The 21678-nt window shown below is 53.9% G+C and overlaps 2 protein-coding genes across 2 annotated transcripts; one reads left to right on the top strand and one right to left on the bottom strand.

Moving 5' to 3' along the window:
* Window positions 1–9857: 9857 nt before the first annotated feature.
* On the top strand, window positions 9858–11953 carry IUM83_18153 (uncharacterized protein; the record flags this gene model as incomplete). Its single annotated transcript, XM_067943136.1, has 2 exons — window positions 9858–10510; window positions 10738–11953. 2 exons carry the CDS (start codon window positions 9858–9860, stop codon window positions 11951–11953), a joined length of 1869 nt encoding a protein of 622 aa, XP_067783752.1.
* Window positions 11954–16197: 4244 nt separating this feature from the next.
* On the bottom strand, window positions 16198–16398 carry IUM83_18154 (catalase/peroxidase HPI; the record flags this gene model as incomplete). The annotated part of the gene is made up of 1 exon (XM_067943137.1): window positions 16198–16398. The coding sequence occupies one exon, from the start codon at window positions 16396–16398 to the stop codon at window positions 16198–16200; it is 201 nt and encodes a 66-aa protein (XP_067783785.1).
* Between the last annotated feature and the right edge of the window lie 5280 nt (window positions 16399–21678).

A 21678-nucleotide genomic window follows, 5' to 3' on the forward strand; every position in this document is an offset into this window, starting at 1 on the left:
GTGGATCTGGTGTCCGGATCAACCAGGACCTGGTACCAGCAGCTACCCCGGTCCACACGCAACAAGTGGTCGGAGCTGCTCCGCTGTTTCCAGATCCAGTACAGATCTCAGTTGCTCGCCAGTACTACCATGCCTGCAAGCGATCCGATGAGTCTGCGCTGGAGCACTTGCACCGGCTCAAAGTCGCTGGACTGCGTGCAAGAGTGAAGATCAAGGACGGTGGACCCAAAGAGAAGCCCGGACATGTGGTTCACTTCATTGAAACTTTGGGAGATCATGATCTGGCTGATCGGCTGACGCTGTCACGGCATCCGGATGCGGACGAGCCCGAAGAAGTCCTGCGTGCGCTGGATCGAGCGAAGAGCCGGATGAAGAAATCTGCATTCGGATCTAGCAAGTACCCCCAGAAGGCCCCAGCGACGCCCGCACCGGCAGTCCCAGCGAAACATGTACGCGCAATCCAGATTCAGGCCCCCGACGCCGGATCCGACTCAAGTTCAGAGGGATCTGACTCAGGCGGGGACGATTACTGCCGGATTTACATAGCGGCGGGCGGTGAACAACCGCCACAGGCCGAGGAAGTGTCGAACACCCCCAGATCGGAGCCAACCAGAACGCCGCTCACTAGATCAAGCGCCTTGCGACCACATATCTAGAGTCCATGCCGACGGATCTGATGGTAGCCGCTGCTCACACTGCGGAACTCGGAAGCACACGGAAATTGCTGCTGGAGACGCTGGACTTGCCAGAAGCGGGGCAAGAGAGGCCACACTGCCTCTTCGTGTGCCGCGGGTGCGGGGAGCTCCACGACATGGGCAAGTGCCCAACGGAGGAGTTCAACAACTGGACCCGCCAGTGGTACAACCCGACCAAGCACGCGGGGGTGTTGCCAGAGAAGGCCGAGAAGATGATAAACTAGGACGCTCGCCGGGTTAAAATCCGGTATGAGCCGAGCGTTCTAGATATTGCATCTACGCATTTGTGAACAAGACATCGGTAGATCAAGCTAGCAAGCGATCAGATCTGCACTGTAATACACGTGATCTACATGGGAAGCGTTCTCCTGTGATCGCAAACCTCTGTAAATTCGACGGCTTCGCCAGATCCGACGAGATGGTGACCGTAGATCTGGATCCCAAGGTGTCGCAAGGGTACTGGAACGAACAGGATCCGGATATGTGGTTCCGGCCCGCCGATGGCAAGGCCACCATATTCCAGACACCCAGATTCGACCGCGTTGAAGCCTATCGACGATCCGGTGATCCAGAGTCGCCAGCTCTCCTTCCAGGAGAGGCTTGGGGCTACTGAAAGCAACATTCACCGGGTAAGTGGTTCCGACAAGCCAAGATTAACAATGAGAAAGCGATTTTACTCTTCGATACAGGTGCCGAGGTGGCTTTGCTCATAAGGTTGGGTGCTACATCGAAAGGAGCCAGAATCAACAATGTGTTCGGATCAGTGACAATGTCTACACAACGGAAGGAAGAACTCGGATCAAGATTACCTTGGCAGGATCACTAGTGTACTTCTTCGACTTCTGGGTAGGTCATCCATCTATCTGGCCTAGAAGCTATCTTGGGCATGGACTTCATGGTCCCGTCCGGGATCCGGCTGGATATGGCCGATGGATTGATCTGCCTGCCCGACGAAGTCCGGATCCAGCTCAGCGGACAGTGGTAGCTGTACGATGACAAGGCTCGGCTCATAAGGCTGGATCAGTACCTGCAGGTGGATGTCGGAGAGTCCGTCGAGCTTCCACAGCACCTGCATATATCAGATGACGATAAGCTGTGGATCACTTGCGGGGATCGGTGGGTGCTGGCGGTGACCAAAGGGCTGGGCAAGACACAGTACCTTCCGATCACGAACATCGGTGAGAGGAAGCGTCGCGACGAACGGATCGGCATGTGGTTCGCGGGCGACCGGATCCCGCGGCTGCAGGGTTTCGTGTCCGTCGGGTCCCGCCGCCACTTGGTGTGACGGAACCTCGCCTTGCAGGTCACCCCTGAAGCCTGATCCGCGAAGGCAGATCCCCCACGGGCCTCGCCTCCGCCGATGGTCGAGCACCCCGAGTACCCTGTGCCGCGCGCGATACTGCGGAGACCGGATTTACCACGAGCGCAGCCCGTGGAAGCTAGATCACAAAACCCGGAGAGATGTCGGAACAACCCACCGCCAGATCAACAGGACCAAGTGGTTCAGGGTGATGTGTCCCAGGTGACTTCTGAGACGCTGTGCCTCCAAGCCCCGCAATCTGTCGAATCTCCAGATCCACCGTCGGCGAGGCTACCCGAGACCTGCAAGAGCGCGGATCCCGTCGCCGAGGACATGCCAGGCCCAGATCAGGGTGATCCGGGTCCCGCCGTGGGCGACGGAGTGCAAGAAGGCCTAACCGCAGTGGCGTCCGAGCGCTCGAAGCTCGCCATGCAGAGGGAGGCGGTTCCCGAACAGTCGCAAGCCCAGATCATACCACTTGAGGCCAGATCACCCTATGGATGGTGTGGCCGAGGCGATCTGGCGACAGGACGGCCAGATCCAGAAGCGGCGTCAGGCTGTGTGAGCGGACCTCCAAGAGTTTGTGCTCTGAAGGCGACGCCGACGTCAGATAGTTGACATCCAGTTGGGTCCGACGGCGTCACTATGGACTGGTTTCTAACGGGAAACGGTGCAGTGGGCTACTTGTAGACCCACCGCGGACCCCCACAGGCCCAGCCTTCCGGCTGACGGTATACACTGCCGCAATACATCTGCCGCAATACATCACCGCACGCAACAGCGCATACATCCAGCATTGGTCCGCGGTGTCAGCCCGGACCAAACGGCAAGCACATCGACCAGGAAACGCCGTCCACCGGAGCCCAGGTCGGAAGGAAGGAGGCTCCATGAGGGAGGAATCATCGTCCCGTCGTGACCAATCAAAACGCTCTTGGTGCTCACATTCGCGCCCTGATTGGCTGAACCGCTGGGTCAGCTGGCTTTATCGCTGCGTTGCCCGCTGATAGGTTTCTCGGCGACTTGAGCTCCACGGCGCAGATTGACGAGTATTCCTTATGTGCTTTGTGCCTGAATCTCATTACTGACAGTTTGAAAAAAACTTTCAGGTATCCAAAGTGTCCAACATATTACATTGGTCGATTTATTACTATAAAAATATTATCAGTACAAATCTATCGATATTATATTATTAATAGTAATATGTTGGTTTTATAGTTATTATATTAGTATTGATAATATATTGCAGTTACTACGAACCTCAGACCCGGGGCGACTGGATGAGCCCAATCGCTCCTGCCAGTGTTGAAGTGCACCGCTAGCACGGTTCGGACCGTATAAAACGATTCACCCTGAACCTCCCTAGAACTCTTCTTATTGGCAAATCATGAGATAGTCGGCTTGGTTGGTTCGAGGAGCAGGAAGCGGTGTTTGCACAAGCCCATACGGAAGGACAAGAAGAAGGACAAGAGGGGAGTAGCGTTGAGAAGGACAAATAGGCCAGCTTTGGTAACTTTAATCAACTCACTTCGGCATTTGCCACCAACATCACAAGCTTTCCTCAATAGTTTAACAGCCGCAAGGACGCTCACCACAAGAACGCACGCTGCTAGAACGCTCCGCTCAAGACATGACGACCAAGCGCGCCGAAGTCCTCCTGGGCAGTGGGAACTACTTCCACTGGGAGTATATCATGCGCATGGCGCTCGCCCGGAAGGAGCTGCTCGCGCATGTGGAGGTGGTCAAGGCGGAGAATAAGATAACGGAGGCGTGGCGCACGACCGATGCCAAGGCGCTGGGCATCATCGCGCACGGTGTGGAGATCCAGCACCAGACGAAGATCCGTTCCGCGACGCGTGCCATGCAGGCATGGAACACTTTACACGAGTACTACAACCGTACCACGCTGCACAACCGTGTCGTGATGACGCGGAAGCTGCACGAGTTCAAGATGGAAGCTGGAACGGTTATGGCCAAGCATCTGGACGCTTTCGACGAGTTGATCGTCGGTCTGCAGACGCTGGGAGAGCCGATCGAGGAAGCGCGTCAGCTGGTGGTTTTGCTGAGCAGCCTTCCATCGGAATACGAGCTGATCGCGGCCATCCTTGAGAACGTCCAGGACGTCACGATGAATGACGCGAAGGAGAAGCTGTTGATGGAGTACGAACGGCTCGAGAAGAAGGAGTCAACCACGGAGAAAGCGTTCGCGCCAACGGGAACGCCGGACGGTTCAAGGACGGCCGAGGCAACGGTCGACAGGGTAACGGTGCGAGGAAGAACGGTGGTTTCAAGGGCAAGTGCTTCCAGTGTGACCAAGTGGGCCACATGAAGCGGGACTGCCCAGGCAAGAACGGTGGAGCTGCAAACGACGAAGTGTTCGCCGTGGGTGAAGAACACTTCACCGGATGGTTGATCGATAGCGGGGCGTCATCGCACATGACCCCGCACCGTGAAGACCTGTTCGACTTTGAAGGAACGGATACGGGCATCGAAGTGACGATCGCGGACGGAAAGAAACTGCGGGGCGTCGGAAGAGGAACTGATACGCTGACCGGGATGGACGGTAAACGCATCAAGATGGTGGACGTGTTGTACATACCGGGACTCGACAGACGGTTGCTGTCGGTGGGGAAGCTTGCGGAACGCGATCTGAGAGTGGAATTTCAGCGTTCATCGTGTGATATCTGGGAGAAGACCAGCGCAGTCGCGTTGGGCAACAAGGTGGTCAAGGCGTACGTGTTCGACTGCGAGAAAGAATCGGCACGGTTCGTGGAGTACGCCGGAGCTGACAGTCAGTGGGAGCTTTGGCACTCTCGCATGGGACACCCCGGCGAGAACGCTATGGCTGAGACTCAGCGTGCTACGAACGGTTTGCTAACCGTGGGGCGTAGTGTCACGACTTTGTGCGGTGGATGCATGAAGGGGAAGCGGGCTGTAAAACCGTTCCCGTCAAGGTCGAAGACAAAAACATCGCGTGTGTTGGAGCTAATCCACACGGATGTGATGGGGCCGATGAGAATGGTCTCCAAGGGAGGTGCGAAGTACGGTTGGCGTTCGTGGACGATTACTCGAGGTATGTAGTAGTGTACTTCATAAAGAAGAAGAGCGAGGTGGCCAGTAAGCTCATTGAGTTCAAGGCGTTCTACGAAAACCAGTGGGGAGAACGCTTGAAGTGCCTGCGCTCGGACAATGGAACCGAGTTCGTAAACAAGACGGTCATGGAGCTGTATCGTCGGAACGGTATCATGCACAAGCGAACTGTGCCCTACCGCCCGCAGCAGAACCGTGTTGCGGAACGCATGAACCGGACGATCATGGAAAAGGCACGCAGCATGCTGCACTACAAGGGTGTGTCGACAGAATGGTGGGCAGAAGCTGTGAGCACGGCGGTGTACCTGATTAACCGTTCCACCAACACGGAACGCTCGGATGTGACGCCGTACGAGGTCGGCTTCCAGGTGAAGCCACAGTTAGAATACTTGCGTGTGTTTGGGTCGCCCGGGTACTCTCACTTTGACGGCGCTAAGAGGACAAAACTCGAGTCCAAGAGCTTCAGGTGTGTGTTCCTCGGGTGTGCGGAGAACGCTAAGGGATATCGTGTGTATGACATGGATGCGTCCAAGGTCAAGGTGTCACGTTCGGTGAAGCTGGACGAGCGCGAGGTGGGCGGAATATATGCTACGCACTTGCCGCAGCATGGTACGGTTATCCATGTGACCAAGGCCAGTGATGCACCAACCGTTCCAGTGGAGACGGATCACCAATCAGTCGAAGATGAACCGTGGAAGTCATTGAAGAGCCCGTCCAAGACGTCGAGATGGACAAGGCTGAGTCGGAGCAGGAGGTACTGCGGTTACCACCGCCAGAACGCTCGGCTACAGGTTTGGAGTTGACTGCGTACCGCCCTCCACCGCAAGCGTCCCTATCGCTTAATATTTCACCCTGAGCCAGTACGGTCGAGGAGATCGCAGGAACCGATGTTTCTCTTGGGGAACGGTATTGACGATGACGAGGAACGGTCGGAAGATAGCGATGGACCGCCACCTCCGAAGCTTGCGAGGATCGATGAGGACGGTCTCGTCGTGGAAGCAGTCATGGCGTATGCGGCAAGGATTACGGAAGCAACGGATCTTCCAGAAACGTACCCACAGGCAATTGCTATTGTTGAGGCTGCTGCCTGAAGGGACGCAATGGACGCTGAGTTGCTCTCTCATAAACGGAACGGAACGTGGACGCTAGTGCCACGTGGAACGGATAAGCGTACCATCGGGAGTCGATGGGTATTCGCAAAGAAGCGTGACGAGAACGGTTGCGTGATTCAGTACAAGGTACGGTTGGTCCCGAAGGGGTTCAAGCAAAAGTACGGTGTTGACTTCGTCGAGACGTACTCCCCGACCGCGAATATGAGTCGTTTTGGCCGGATACGTGGCATATGGCTACGTGATGGAACAGTTGGACGCGGATACAGCGTTCCAGAACAGTGACCTGGCGGACCGTGTGTACATGGAAGTATCACTTGGAATTGACAACGGTGATGACAACGTATGCGTGCTGAACAAAGCCATCTACGGTTTGAAGCAAGCGGCAAGCGCGTGGAATAACACCATTCATCGCGTGTTCTTGAATAACGGTTTCAAGAGCTGTGGCGCGGATCAGTGTGGCTTCGTCAAGCATTCCAAGTACGGTTACGTCTACGTGTGTTTGTACGTTGACGGCATGATAATCGCTGCGAAGACGAGCAATGAGATCAGTGCAGTGAATGCGCTGAAGGACGCATTCAAGATGAAGGAGCTGGGTACGGCGAAGTTCATCTTGGGTATGGAAATTGATCACGACAAGACTGCTGGAACGCTCACGATCAAGCAAACGAGGTACATTGACGACGTTGTGGAATGCTTCGGTCAGCAGAACGCTAAGCCTGCGGACAACCCATGCGTGTCCGGAACGAAACTGACGAAGACACATTCACCTGGAACGGTCAAGGAGCGAGCTGAGATGCGGTCGTGACCGTACCGTTCCCTCATCGGGTGTCTGTTGTACGTCATGACATGCACCAGACCGGATATCGCTTATGTGGTGACACAGCTGTCACGGTTCCTGGAGAACCCCGGTCTGCAGCATTGGAGAGCTGGTATTCGTATACTACGATACTTGATGACAACGCGGGAGCACGGAATTATGTACCAACGCAGCGATGGCAACTTCACGATTGAAGCGTTCACGGACGCCGATTGGGGAAGCAACATTGATGACAGGCGTTCCGTGTCGGGCGTCATGGTGAGGATCGGGAACGGTCCGGCAGTGTTCAAGTCCAAGTTCCAGAGAACGGTTGCGCTCAGCTCTGCGGAAGCTGAGTACATGGTCCTGAGCCTATGCGTTCTAGAGGTGCTCTGGACGCGTGCAATGCTAAAGGACATGGGCAAGGAGCAAGTGGATGCGACGCAGATGTGGAAAGATAATCAAGGAGCGATTGCATTGGCGCAGAACGCTGGGTATCATGCTAGAACGAAGCATGTGGATATTCGACACCACTTTATCCGCGAGAACGTGGAACGCGGAACGGTCAACGTGGACTACATCGACACGAAGCACTAGCTGGCCGACATGTTGACGAATGCGCATGGAACGAAGGTGCTCAAATACTTGCGGGAGGCCAGCGGGATCAAGGCGAAGGTCACCGTGTAGTAGCGGTGAGTGGGAGTGTTGAAGTGCACCGCTAGCACGGTTCGGACCGTGTAAAACGGTTCACCCTGAACCTCCTTAGAACTCTTCTTATTGGCCAATCATGGGATGATCGGCTTGGTTGGTTCGAGGAGCAGGAAGCGGTGTTTGCACAAGCCCATACGGAAGGACAACAAGAAGGACACGAGGGGAGTAGAGTTGAGAAGGACAAATAGGCCAGCTTTGGTAACTCTAATCAACTCACTTCGGCATTTGCCACCAACATCACAAGCTTTCCCCAATAGCCAGTTTTGAGTAGAACTCACAATACCATAGGTCATCGAGAAAACTGACTAACAGTACTGACTAGGGAGTATCACTATTTGGGATACCACTGCATAGTCCCTATATTTCTGGAGTGGATTTTGTAGTGTCTGCATAATGAAGACATGGTTGGGGAAGCCGGGGGAGGTTCCTGAAGGTATGGCCAAAGTGTATTACTTGGTAAAAGCCAAGGTGAATAGGACATGAGTTACTCCTAGTGTCGCGGCTTCTGCTAACTAGTGAAGCCGCAGCTATCGCAAGCTAAATTGTCGTTCACTGGTCACCACGTTTGTCGTTATAGTACACTAGATTTCTGGCTGGACATCAGCTTTTGCGTTACGCTCTCATCATAGTTTCCGTTATACTTAAGTAACAAGATTCACTGCCGCAGTCATCGCGCTTGCCGTAATTGACTGTGATCATTTGTCGCTGCTGCTAGCTTGGGCAGACTGGAGATTTATTCCACTGCATATTTACACTCACTCACTCACGAAAGTCTGAATTACAGTCACTGTCGAAAAATCGCCTTGACTGAAGTCGCACAGGAGATTTACATAACTATAGTCAGCACCCATCACCAACAAAGTTCATTTAAGCAGGAATACATGTTTGTGGATCTAAGTCATTGACCAATGGGCGCCTTCCAAAACCTATATAAAACGGCTTGGTCATTAGGGGTAGGGGGATTAAACCGGTCATTATACGGAGCGATTAAACGGAATTGTTTGAAGGATCATAAAAGTCTCCGTTCAAACAATTCGAAAATGGGTTTGGTCGCCCGTTTAATACCCACCTTACTTGGCAGCTCGATTAAAAAAGTATCTTATAGAATGTATGGGTTCAAACAGTTCCCTCATTTAGAGATTTCATTTGAATATAAGTTGCGCGCGCGATCTTGGAGGGTCTTAAGGCGCGAAAGCGCGCGCGCTTGCAGTGCGCACGCCTCGTTTCGAATCCGGACTCCTCGTGCCGAAGTCCTCGCCTGTCTGCTACGAACGTGTACGTACAATGTGAGTTAATATAGTCGTTTATACATCTAAACTATCGATTATTCCCTGCCTAGGCAACCATACATTCGTCTCCACCGAGCAAGCGCCGCCACACGGTAAGCAGTGCCCTCGAGACTTCGATTGCTTCCGACACTAAGCGCCGCTGCGGCTGAGTCGATGCGCTGCAATCCGCCTTCAGGAGAGCCATGCGGCGAGGCCGCTGAGGTTGTACCAGGCAACCCAGTGCCTTCGGCCATCGTTGCTGTCGCGCCCACAAGACCGTCGACGAGGTCCAGCGACTTCGCGAAGGTTAAGAATACCACGGTACTGACGGTCATCAAGACCGTCACGACCCGAGTTTCAACGCGCATCGCCTTCCGCCGAAGAGAAGCCGCTCAGAGAGATATCCGCGCAACCAGCTCCATTGGTCTCCGGCGTCGGAGCCCCCGCTGCTTCCGAGTACCTACTGTCGGCGTCGCCAAGGACGTGATCTGGCCGTGTTGTGCTGCCTGAAGGAGTCAATGCGTCGGTGACGATGCAAGTGGCGCCGCTTGCAGAGTTTCAGCTCTCCCCGCCTGCTTCGTCGAGTAACGGCCTCCCCAGTCGTCGTTCCAGCCGGAGCACGGAGACAGAACCATCGCTTCCAGCCACGCCTGCGCCTTCAGCTCCGATCCCAGATGCTACACACTAGCCTGCGACAGCAAGTTCCCAAGCGAGCACTGTGGCTCCGTGGTCACCCCAAAGCCCCTTCCGGACCCGTCAGCAAAAACGAGCAGAGGTTGTTCCTCGTTGGTACACCGAGGCGGTCGCTTCCGACAGCGACGATTCCAAGACGCGCCGCTCGTAGGTTCCCCTCAACCAGCTGCACGCCCATAGGTCGCTTGCTTGCTCATGAGCTCCCCCGGGTTTACTGTTGTCGAAGGTGGTTCAGCGAACCCACCTTGCGACGAGTGGCAGCTCGAGTCGTGGCTGGATGGCGTGCAGTTCACATCGGCACAGCTGAATCCGCGCCGCTGGAAGTTTCCAGCCGTCAGCGTGGGGATGAGAGGGGGGCTTGGCTGTGGATGCGAAGTTCGGTGCAAAGCTAGCACCTGCCTCAACGCTCGAAGCAGCAGATTCTGCACGGAGTACAACTGCACCTTTGCTGCCGAGGGTGGCAATGGGCTTCACGAAAGCCGTGTGCTCGCTATCAGTCGCAACCTGCGCACTGGAATGCGCGGTTTGGTGGCGCAGGCTGCTATTCCTGCTGGCGAAGTCATCGGGCAGTATTTGGGCCACATGAACTTGTTCGGGCCGCCGTGCAAGAACGGCCCGTTCAACGATGGCTACAGAATGCATCTTCGCACTCGGAGCACGGGAAGCAAGTTCATAGGCATCGACGCCTTGAAAGTGGGCGGCAATCTCCGCTTCATGAACCATGCCTGCAATCCGAGCACCCGGTTCCATGAAGTCCAAACGGGTCAAAGGCTGACGGTGGTCGCCGTCAGTATTCGTGACATTTACCCGGGCGAGGAGGTGACGGTTTCCTACGGCAACAAGTTGTGGTTTGTCTGTCGCTGCGGGTGGTCGGGATGCCAACATCGTCACCTGGAGCACTTGCACCAGGATTCGGAGTCTGCGTGACTCCACCGCACGTAGGTATATAAAAATGGTGTACGTGTTGTGTAATGATTTTTTTTGAAATTCGAAACTTCCTGTCTTGTATACTGAACATCGTACATCTGACCCAGGACGTGATGCGTTGGAGAATATGGCGGTGCGTCTCGTACAGCTCGTTGTCTCTAATCGATGTTTTCCTCTTCGGGTCTGACCTGCGTCGTATCTTGCATATCTATCTGCAGCGAGGACGACTGCAAGGATACCAGAACTACAGTGCTAAGGAGGAGCTTCTTATCTGCGATTTGGCCGCCAAACTCCTATCAACTGGTAGGAATACGTGGATGGTGCTGGCAGACGAATACAATGGCTCCAAGGATCCAAATTGGCGTGAACGCGACTTCGACTCACTGCAAAGGAAGTTCCGCAAGCTCTACGGAAAACCCAAACCCACGGGCAACCAAGGAGACCGCCTCACGCTCAAGCAGCGAGCTATCCTCTTGGTCCATGAAACTCAGTACGAGATAGAGAAGAAAGGAGGGGCGCATACCTCGCACGATGGCCACGACAATGGCGACGACGATGAGGCTCTCATAGACGAGATCAACACCGCCCTCTTCGCGGACGAGGTGAACAGGACCTTCAACGGGAGATCGAACGCGAATTCAGTCTCGACCAAGGGTGGTGGCGACGTCAACCGTGAGCAGATCAACAAACCGCGGGGGGAGGAGGAGGAGGAGGAGGAGGAGGAGGAGGAAGAGGCGGCGGCGGAGGAGGATGACGCCTCGGTCTCCTCTGTCAACTCGGTCGAGGACGAGAAAACCTCAGAGGCGGATACGTCCGAGGCGGTTGACGCTAACCAACCTCGTGGTCCCCCTCTCCCTCCAGTTTCCGAGCTTCACGGCGGCGAGTTTGTATTGGCGGGGGCCGTGATGACCCATCAAGGCCTCGTTCCCATCGAGTTCGCTGCTGACTTCCAGCAGATTAACGCCAATTTTGGCGATGGAGAGGAGAGTGACACGCAAGGAGACCAAGCGAGATCTAGAGGGGCGCGAAGCGATCGTATTGCGACCCCCTCAACGATCCATGACACTCGAGCAATGTCCAGGGCATCGCCAAGGGCCACGCCAGTGACACCGAGAGCGGTCGGCCGCCCCAGACGCGACAGTCCACCTCTGGCTTCGGTTGCTTTGCCCGACGGGCCCACCCTGCTGAGGAACCCGATCGCGCAGCTTCCGACGAAGTGGAGTTGGGAAAACGCTAACGACTCTACACTACCAGTGATCGCCTGGGAGGGCGGGACCTACGGGTACTTCGGGACAACTTCGAAACAATGGGTGGGTGCGATCCAGGAGCAAAAGCCAAAAGCCCCGCGTCCGAGAGTTCGGTGACGACAACGAACGCTACGTCGAAGAGAAACCAGGCCGAGAAACGAATGGATTCTATTGACAAAGAATGAAAACAAACAGAGGCTGTTCACGCTTCAATGGGATCGGAAATGAAGGAGCTACTGCTCATCTTTCGCGAAGACGCCCATCGCAGAGCCGAAGCAGAGGCGAAGCGGCGACGAGAAGAACGCGATGAGCGGCGCGCAGAGGAAAAGCGAGAGCGAGAGGAGCGAGAGAAGGTTCGTTGCGATGAAACTGCGCTTGGCGAAGTCAGGCGTCAGCAAGACTGTGAGGACGCAAAAAAAAAAAAAAACCTCGAAGCTGCGGAAAAGAAGGAGGAAGCAGTTCGAGCGGACCATCGAGAAGAAGAGGTCGAGCGCCGCCGACAGTTTCAGGCTCGTCTCGAGCAAGACCGTGCCGAAGCTCGGCAGTGCCACCAGCAAATGATGCTACTGATTTCTGCGATTCTCAAGAGCAAGTAGTACTTGATAAGATGTGTGTGCAGGAAGGAAGAAGTAGTCTATTCAATTTGCATTATCTGCGTAATCAAGTTCAACTCACTCTTGTGTATCACCTGTCGTCCTCGCCATGAAGGGAAGTGGTTCGTATCTCACTAATACCGACTGTTCTCACTCTGTAGTTAGCAAGCTGGAAAAGGTTGTCCAACCGCTCCTGCCGTTTGCTGCGGTCGTACGGCAACGGCATCAGCAACCGGTGATAGACCTTTTCGACAGAGCCCATACCCCACTCCTCACTTTGTCTAATCGAAGTTATTGCCCCTGATAACGCCTTCGCCGCCGCACGAACTGACGGCGGCACCAGTCTACCCGCATCTCCGTCCTTCAGGGGTGTCATAATTCTGCCGATCATGTTCCCACCGCAGGGGAAAGCACTGTCCGCAACAACACCATAGCGAGTGTCGGGGTTTAGTTCCGCCGAGGCTAGCTTACGCCAGTCTAGACTCGTATCACCATCGTTCCAGGATCGTGGACAGTTATGTTTCGCCCAAACGATGAGCCCGTCTGCCGAAAAATATAGCGTACTGGTGACGAATACACCATGTAGCCAGCCATTATAATGGGCATTCTGGATATCTTGATCTGGAGGCTGCTGCACCTGTGAAGCAAAGTATGATTCAGGAATGGCAAGGTCATCAATAAATATAATCACATCTTGATGTAAGTACCTTGTAGTTTTTCCCATCCAAGAACCCCCACGTGAACTGAAGCATGGGCTCTTTGCTGCCACTAGACGGGCTAGGGCTTTCTACCTGGTAAACGTAGGCCATACAATCCTAGCGGGCGCAAACCCTCACAGCGCCGCCGTAAGAGCGTCTTCAGCTGCAGTTAGCACGCGGGTAAGCGTCGTTGTGGGGACCCCAAACATGAGGCACAGGTGCATGCGATGCTCACAGCCTACATAGAAAGCTAGAAGCAACCCAACACGTGATGGTGGTGTTGGAGCTTCCGGGGTCGGCCCTCTTTCGAGCAGACGATTGGGATCTCGTACTGAGACGCAAACCGAGATAATAGAAGATTGAATGAGGCCCTACATGACAAGCAATAGTTAGACGCCAACTACACACTCGAATTTGCATGTTGACCTTACCGAGATAGCCTAGTGACCATTACCATGTTCTTATCGGTTCCTTTGAGCCACGTGTCCATCCAGGACGAAGCATCGGGATCCTTTAGGCAGCCCAGGGTGATGTAATGGCGCATTCGTACGAGTCGCTGCCACTCCCAGCGCCTGCGCTCGTCGTGCAGCCGCCGCCTCAAGTCCCAGAGCGTCTCAAGTGAGCGACGGCGAGTCTGGGACGATGCACAGAGCATCAGCAGTAAGCTTGTATCCGGGCCAGACATTGTGCTAGAAGAAGCGCGAGAGAAACAAATGACGAGGTCGGTTGCTCGGAAAGGGTCGAAACGACCTTTCCCGCCGAACGAGATCTTTACTAATAGAGATTTTTTGTAAAAAAAATTGCCCAGCTTACGACTGTCCCTTGCGATCCGCATAATGAGACTAATATACTCTTACTTCAAGTGGCAAAAGTAGCCGGACACAGATCAGCTTTAATGATGATTTTGGCCTGGGTTTTTATCTCCTAAGATTTGCTGGCTTTTGGTCCGGCAAGTAATGAGCCTAATCGGAGGATCAGAATTTTTCGATTAAACTGTTTTATCCAGGTTTTGGAAGGCGCCCAATGGGTAAGAGCTTTGGTAACCTACGCAGCCTTTTTGGCAACATTCTTAGCCCACCACCGCGAGTAGTACCGCCAGAACATGTAGTCCCCGTCGAGCAGCAGCTGATCCTTCTTCATCGATAGCGTTTTCTTCGCAGGCCCGACATTCGGGAAAGTTGTCTTGGTGTACCCCAATTTGTGGATCTTCTTGAACATCGTCAAGAATTTATCCGAGAACTTAGGTTGTCTCCACCGCGTGGCAGCAAATCTGGAAGCAAATCCGAAATATGATCCTTTGTTTATCGTTTGCTGCCAGAAGCAAATCGGCGCGGCTCCACCGCGCAGCGGCAAAACAGCTATCTTTATAGCGCGACCATTCGCGATTTTCCGATATGGAGTCTAGTGATAAAGAACTCGTCTCTGGAAGCCTCGACAGTGATGACGAGACATTCAGGGATGACGATGAGGTAAGTTGAGGCAGCACCGTAGGTCCTCTACTCTTCCTCACACTACGTTGTTTGTCACTAGGCGTTTCTCCTCCTCTTGTCGACCGCGTCACACTACCTTCCAAAACGCAAAAGAGGGGGTTCTGTTCGCGGCAAAGCTGCTAATATCCAACGCGATTTCGAGGCCGCACACAACAGAATTTGGAGAAATTACTTTGCTGAAAGCCCTCTTTTCCCCGAAAAATACTTTCGCCGTCGCTATCGCATGCGAAGACCTCTCATCTGTCGAATCATGGACGCAGTTGTATCGACAGATGATGATTTTCGGCAACGTGTCGATGCTTTAGAAAAAAAAAACATTTCCACTCTTCAAAAGTGCTCTGCTGCTATGCAAATGCTAGCATACAGGTGCTGCGCCGACTCGTTAGACGACAACGTCGCAATGGCTGAGTCTACAGCTTTGAAGTACACCAAAAGGTTTTGCGAAGCTGTATTAGCAGAATTCGAGAGTGAATACCTGCGAACACCTACACACAGTGATATTACGCGGCAGCTTAACCTTTCCGCAGACCGGAGGTTTCCGGACTGTATCGGTTCCCTCGCGCGCTGCGGCCTTGCCATTTTCACTCGCGTTTGACATCTGTGGTGGCTTGGGGAAGGAAAACTTGAAATGCGCGCGATCTTCGAGAGGCGCGAACACTGTCCGCTTGCTATTGTCTCGATTTCATAGCAGTGTGCTGATGAGACATCAATTGTACCCAAACACGTCGAATTTGCTACTGGCCTCAAACGCCGCACCAAATCGGCGAAATTTGCTGCCAGGAGGCGCACCTATTTGCGTCTGGCCTAGTTTACAACCCGCGGTGGAGAGATCTGGCCGTGAACTATACAATAAATTTCTGTCTGGGTCGCAATTTGCGGCTGCAACCTTATCGTCCTGGCCGGCGAGCCACTTATCCTCGAATTTAACGAGAGCCGCAGCCTGGTCATCAACTTTGTTCAAGGCGGGCACGAACTGCGTCATCTTCTTGAAAAAGTTGACTCCCCTGGATCCAGCATTCCTCTCTCTTCGTTCTCGGTGTTGTCGCCACCATCATCTTCGCTCTCGCGGATTCTCAAGAACCTGTTGGTAATGCCGGACGTCTGGGCAGTGTTGCTAGTCGAACTTAGCAATCATTGGCGTCGCATTGTAGACTGACATCGCCGAGGCAACGTCGGAGGTTGCGGGGAGCGCGGTTGCAGCAGCGAGGAGGACATAGCACACGCGCATGGTTAAGGGTCGGTCTTGGCGGCTCGACGGAAAATTGAGAAATGAACAATATGCTGCACAAATGGTGTTTGTACTGTACATGCACTATACTGTATCTTGATCTACTGTGTCTATGGTGTGCTGGGTTGGTTCACATTGCCCCGGACCACGGTGCCTACTATAAATAGAACCTTGTACGAGTGCTCGTACAAACAACCAAAGCCGATCATAGAAACTTCGCTGTAATCATGCTGTCGCACTTGCACTGCGGTGCGCAGGGTTAACTGTATTTATCGACTAGGATACCGTACACACACTGCTGCCCTGCTTAGTAGTTGCTCGCGTTGAGGTGGTCGGCCGTCATAACCTTGGCTCACGCCGAAGATAACACGTGCTTGAAGACGCCGTCCTCCGAAGCAAACAGCTGTACCGCCTCCTTCGGCTCAGGGGCCGCCAGCAGCGCCAGGTCCGTGTTCACCATGTGCATGTCCTTGCTCTCAGCCTTGTACTCCTTCTCCGACACCTTGGTCCACGTCTCGCGCAGGAGCACGTGGGAATACTCGTTCGACAGCATGACTCGTTCGACAGCATGAGCGAGTTGTTGCAGTACGAGCCGCTGTAGATCGGCGTCTTCTGCAATGCCACGCTACGCGGACGGCCAGCCAGAGCCACCGCCTCATACGGAGACACACCCAGGATCTTGATGTTGTCGTGCACGGCGATCAGCGTGGTATTGTAGTACTCGCGCGGGAAGCATATCCATGCCGTTGGCGGCATCCGTGCGGCCGCCCAGGAAGTCAATGGTTACTTTACCGGCGTCCCCGAGGCCACCTTGCCCGCCAGCTCGATTAGGCCGGCCTACGACTTCTTCACGGGCTCTAGCGCGGACATGATCTTGTCCACACTGGTGTCCACCAGCCAGTACTTCTGCAGCGAAAAGCGGTGTGGCGTTGCTGTGACTGGCAAGAAAGCCTAGATAGCTGAGTCCTGAGACGTGTTACTGGGACTTGGCAAGAAAGCCTGGAGGGCTGGGTCCTGGGGCGCCTGCTCATAGCCACGCAATTCTGGTATTATAATGCCTGCTTGCAGCTACAGGTGTAACTTGAACCCCCTCCTCACGAAAGTTAACGATAAGCAGCGTCCAGATTGTCTTGTCACGCGAATGTCGCCCCTAAAAGATTCAAGCAACACGCACGGGATAATATATTACCTGTCCATGTATAAAACCTAGCAGATTCGTCCTAATACATTATTCTTTTGTCATCTTATAAGAGACTCAGGGATCTGTGTTAATATAGGGACTAGTACGCGCACTTATCGCCCCAACTACTCTGGATAAAATTCAGAGAACTCCATATTACCACTGTACTCCAAATTAAGTGATAAGAAACTGGGGATTTACCACAGTGTACAGTATACGTCCAAGCATCCCACGAGCTGAGCGGGAGCACTGCTCGCGGGAACGAGCACGAGCAGCAAAAAGCCTGCGAGCGCGCTCGTCGAGATTTGAACTACAAACGTATTCACTCAAAAGGTCCTTCAGTATGCTCCCTATGAATTCGATTCGACAGGGGAGCGCCAATCCCCCCGCTCGATATACATAGCATTATTTATTGGATAAAAATAAATTTCTGGACCGGGATTCGTTAAAATAGAGCAGAGCGCGCTGTGAGCGGCGCTCCAGATGCTCGTTGCGGGCGTACTGAGTAGGGGCGCTCTAAAACCTTTCTCTATTTGCTCGCTTGATCAGCGAGAGCTCGCAAGTTTAGGGTTTTTAGCTCCCTTGGGCGTCTGCTCGTGGGAGTGTTGGATATGTCACTACATGTAGGATAATCAAAATTGTAGTGAGGCTCATTCAGTGCATCGCCAATACAGACACCACCCACAAACTGAAAAGGGTGGACCTTCCACGTTCCTACAGGATATTATATACTTTCAGGGTATAAGTAATTGGAATGCGTAACTACCACTCTTTCCTCAAATCAATATGCCATCATTTTCACTTCTTGGCGGCGTGGCGGAGGGGGGGGGGGTAGTTCTCCTTGTCATCGGGGAAGACAACACCGCTCTTCTGGAAACAATGCTTGATGGTATCATCGGTTACCCCTTCCCACGCAACATCGACCCACCTCATCCCTCGAACGTCAAGCAGTCGGTCGGTGGACGGACTACAAAGTGCTGCCAGGTGTAGTGGGTCTAACTTGACTCACTACTTTAGCTTACACGTTGCGCGACGTGTATGAGGAAGCGTAAGTGCTTAGTAATTACTTGCGTTAATTATATTTGAATACACAAATATAATTTAAATCAGATAAGACTCCAAGTGACTTCGATTAGGTAAAATGAGAACTGTGTTGTTTGTAAATTGATCTTCCTCTAAAATCTGCTAAAACTGTTTATCATCTATGAAAGGGTTGACAGCGGCTGGCTGTCAGAGCCCCGCTAATATGCGTGACTCTGATTGGTAGAAAGATGCTGCTTTCTACCAATAGGATCTTTGGGTATGTGTGGACTCACTGTGGTGGTCCACTTCAATGTATCCATCGGTGTGTCTTACACCAATGTGAGGAAGTATCCAAAACTTTTAACAGATAACTTATCTGTTAAATTCACAAGTGGCTTGCAGCCACTTGTACGTGTAACCCCGTTACAGAACGGGTACACGTCGTTCCGTGTGCCCGAGAGTCTCAAATCTCCGCGCTAAGTTCTTAGCACGTGAGGGTTCGGGCGCTAGCGATGACCGCAGCGCTCGCACTACTTCCGCTGCGCCAGCGCGTACTGTTCCTCGTACGCCCTCACCATTTCCGGAACGTCCTCCAGCAAGACGTTCCGCGGCTCCCATGTTTCTCGATGGGGAGGAAATCTTCTCCAACGAATACGAAAACGAGCCCCTTGAGGGTTCGTTTTCGGGATACTATGCGCTCACCCATCCAGCGGGTTGAGCCGCGGGCGTCACGGATCGGCGGTGGCGGGGGTGGGAACACGCCCCGGGTATGATCAGCCCCGGGCTGATCAGTATGCGTCTCTCCACGACCGGGTGACCGCCGTGGAGCGTCTGCAGGGCGCTGAGTTCGCCGCCCTGAGGCAGGAGCTGGCGAACCAGAAGGCCCAAGTCGCGGCGGTCTCGCAGACCGCCTCGAATATCCAGGTCGAGTTGGGGACCCAGATGAAGGGGTTGCTCCAGCGCGTCCGCGCGCTGGAGGAGAGGCTGCTCGTCGCCGAGGCCAAGGCTTGCGCTTCTGCCTCGGCTCCTGCCGAGGCTTCGGGTCAGCCGAGCTAGATGGCTCGTGCTGCAGGTATGGCTTCAGCCGTCCGACGTAAAAGGTCGGATGGAGGCGCATGCTAGACGGTATGTCTAGCGTGTAAGCGTTGCCGTGCCGTGCCAACACAGTGAACGGCCCGATGAAGCGCGGAGCAAGCTTGCTTGCTCCGATATCCGAAACTGCATGTTTAGGCAGGTTTTGAGTAGCTAACAAAACCAATGAACTAACTTTGAATTCATTTGTGTTGTCTCTGCCCGCATTGTCTGCGTTCAGCTTCTGTTGATCAACAGAAGCTGCTATTGCATCTTGGACAAACCGAATCACGGCTTGTCTTTTAGTAAGGAAGTTGATTGCATCCGAGCTGAAGTCATTAAGCTCGCTCTCCGCTAGAGGCCCGGCCTCTGCGTGGTTCTTCGCGGTGTCTGCGCCCTGCGCAGACCCGTGGTCCTTGTTCCTTGTTGTTGGAGGAGTCTGCGCCCTGCGCAGACTCATGCGGTTTGTTCGTCGTTGCAGCTGACACTGTGCAAGTGTCAGCGGTTTTCTGCGGCTGCTGTATTGCAGTCGTAGATCCTCCCCCACTTAAAGTGGGAGCCATCACTCCGAGTAAACTCGGTAGGCGTGGATGCCGCATGGCATTCACGTAGAACGGTGTATGCCCGGTCGAGGCATGCACTGAGTTATTGATGGCAAACTCTGCCATCGATAAGCACTCGCTCCAGTATTGGAACGAGTGAGCGTAGCTCTTCCACATATCGACGAGCACGCGATTCACGCGCTCGGTTTGACCGTCCGTCTGCGGATGATCCGCAGTCGACATGGAAAGCTGGCTCCCAAGAAGTGTAAACACTTCTTGCCACAGGTGCGCTGTGAAGCGCGGGTCTCTGTCCGACACGATGTCGGTCGGCATGCCATGGTGTTTGAACACCATGTCGACGAACAGACGGGCCGTCTGCTTCGCAGTCACCTCTGCCGGCACCGCAGCAAGATGTACCATCTTGCTGAAGCGGTCGACGAAGACCACAACACCGGTATTCCCTCCGCTGTCCGGGGGAAGACCAAAGATGAAGTCCAAAGACATGGACTTCCAACACTCCGACGGAGTCGGTAGTGATTGCAGTGGAGCCTGTGCAAACGGCGCAGGCTTTACGCGTTGGCATACCTCGCAAGCACGGATATACTTGCGCACCCACTTATACTGGTGGTGCCAGTAGAAGTCGCGCGTGAGAAGGACGTATGTCTTCGCACGTCCGAGATGTCCCGCAGTCGGGGCATCATGATACTCGTACATGATCCTGAGTCGCAGGTCATGATCATTCGGCACGACAACGCGATCCACGTTGTCGTCGACTGCATTATAAAGAAGCCGTCCGTCGTGCACAGAAGGTGTTGTGCCATAGGCTAGCAAGTGTTTCGCGTCCGCGTCGTGCGCGTACGCGGGCTTCACGTGTCGTCCAACAGAGACGATGTGGGTTTGCTTGATCGCATGGCGTCAATGGCATTGCCGTCAGCAGCTTCTGCATAGTCCGGCCGACGTGATAACGCGTCGGCCACCACATTCAATCTTTCGGGTTTGTATTCGACCCGGAAGTTATACTCCGCAAAGAATGAGAGCCATCTCGCCATTCTTTGTGAAATGTGTGGTGACTTCACTGCAGTGCGCAGTGATGCATGGTCGGTGTAGACCACAAACGGTCTACTTCCAAGCAAATACACCCGGAACGTTGCGAGTGCGTATTTCATGGCAAGGAGTTCCTTGTCATGCACCGGATAGTTGCGCTCAGCTGGCTTCAGCTGACGCGATTGGTAGTAGACGACACGATCACGGCCCTCGTGATCGTGCTGCATCAACGCGCATCCGATCGCGAAGTCGGATGCGTCGCACACTACGTGAAATGGGCGATCTTGGTCAGCCACTGCCAAGATCGGCGCCTCAGTCAAGCCCCGCTTGACTGCATCGAATGCCTTTTGGCACTCGGTTGTCCAATTCCACACAGCTTCTTTCTTAAGAAGCTGTGACAGCGGGCGGATCTTGCCCGCATAATCCTCCACGTACTTGCACAAGTACGTGGCCAAGCCAAGGAACTGCCTCAGTTCCTTGACACTTGATGGCGTTGGCCATTCGTTAATCACTCTGACCTTTTCTGAGTCAGGGCGGACACCATTTTTCCCTACGAGACACCCGAGGACGGGTATCTCGCTCGCCCCGAAGATACACTTCTTCAGGTTCGCGTAGAGTTTATGTTTTCGCATAAGCTCAAGTAGCTTCCGGAGATGCACCCTGTGTATCTCTACGTCGGTCTTCCCGTCCACAGCTCGGCTGTGGATGAACACATCATCGAAGTAGCTCGGCGCGAAGTCGCGCACCGAGCGCAACAAGTGCGTCACGCACCTGTTGAAAGTCGCAGGGGCGTTCTTAAGCCCCTGTGGCATTACTAGCCATTCCCAGAGCATGCCGCTTGGCGTGCTCACTGCCGTGAGAGGGATATCGCTCTCACGCATTAGGATTTGATAGAATCCATCTCGTAAGTCGAGAGCACTGTAAACGGTGCTCCCGGCCATCGAATCGATGATGACATCTTTTCGTGGTATCG

The sequence above is a fragment of the Phytophthora cinnamomi genome (genome assembly GCF_018691715.1).
Source record: "Phytophthora cinnamomi strain GKB4 chromosome Unknown Contig96, whole genome shotgun sequence".
Lineage (NCBI taxonomy): Eukaryota > Oomycota > Peronosporomycetes > Peronosporales > Peronosporaceae > Phytophthora > Phytophthora cinnamomi.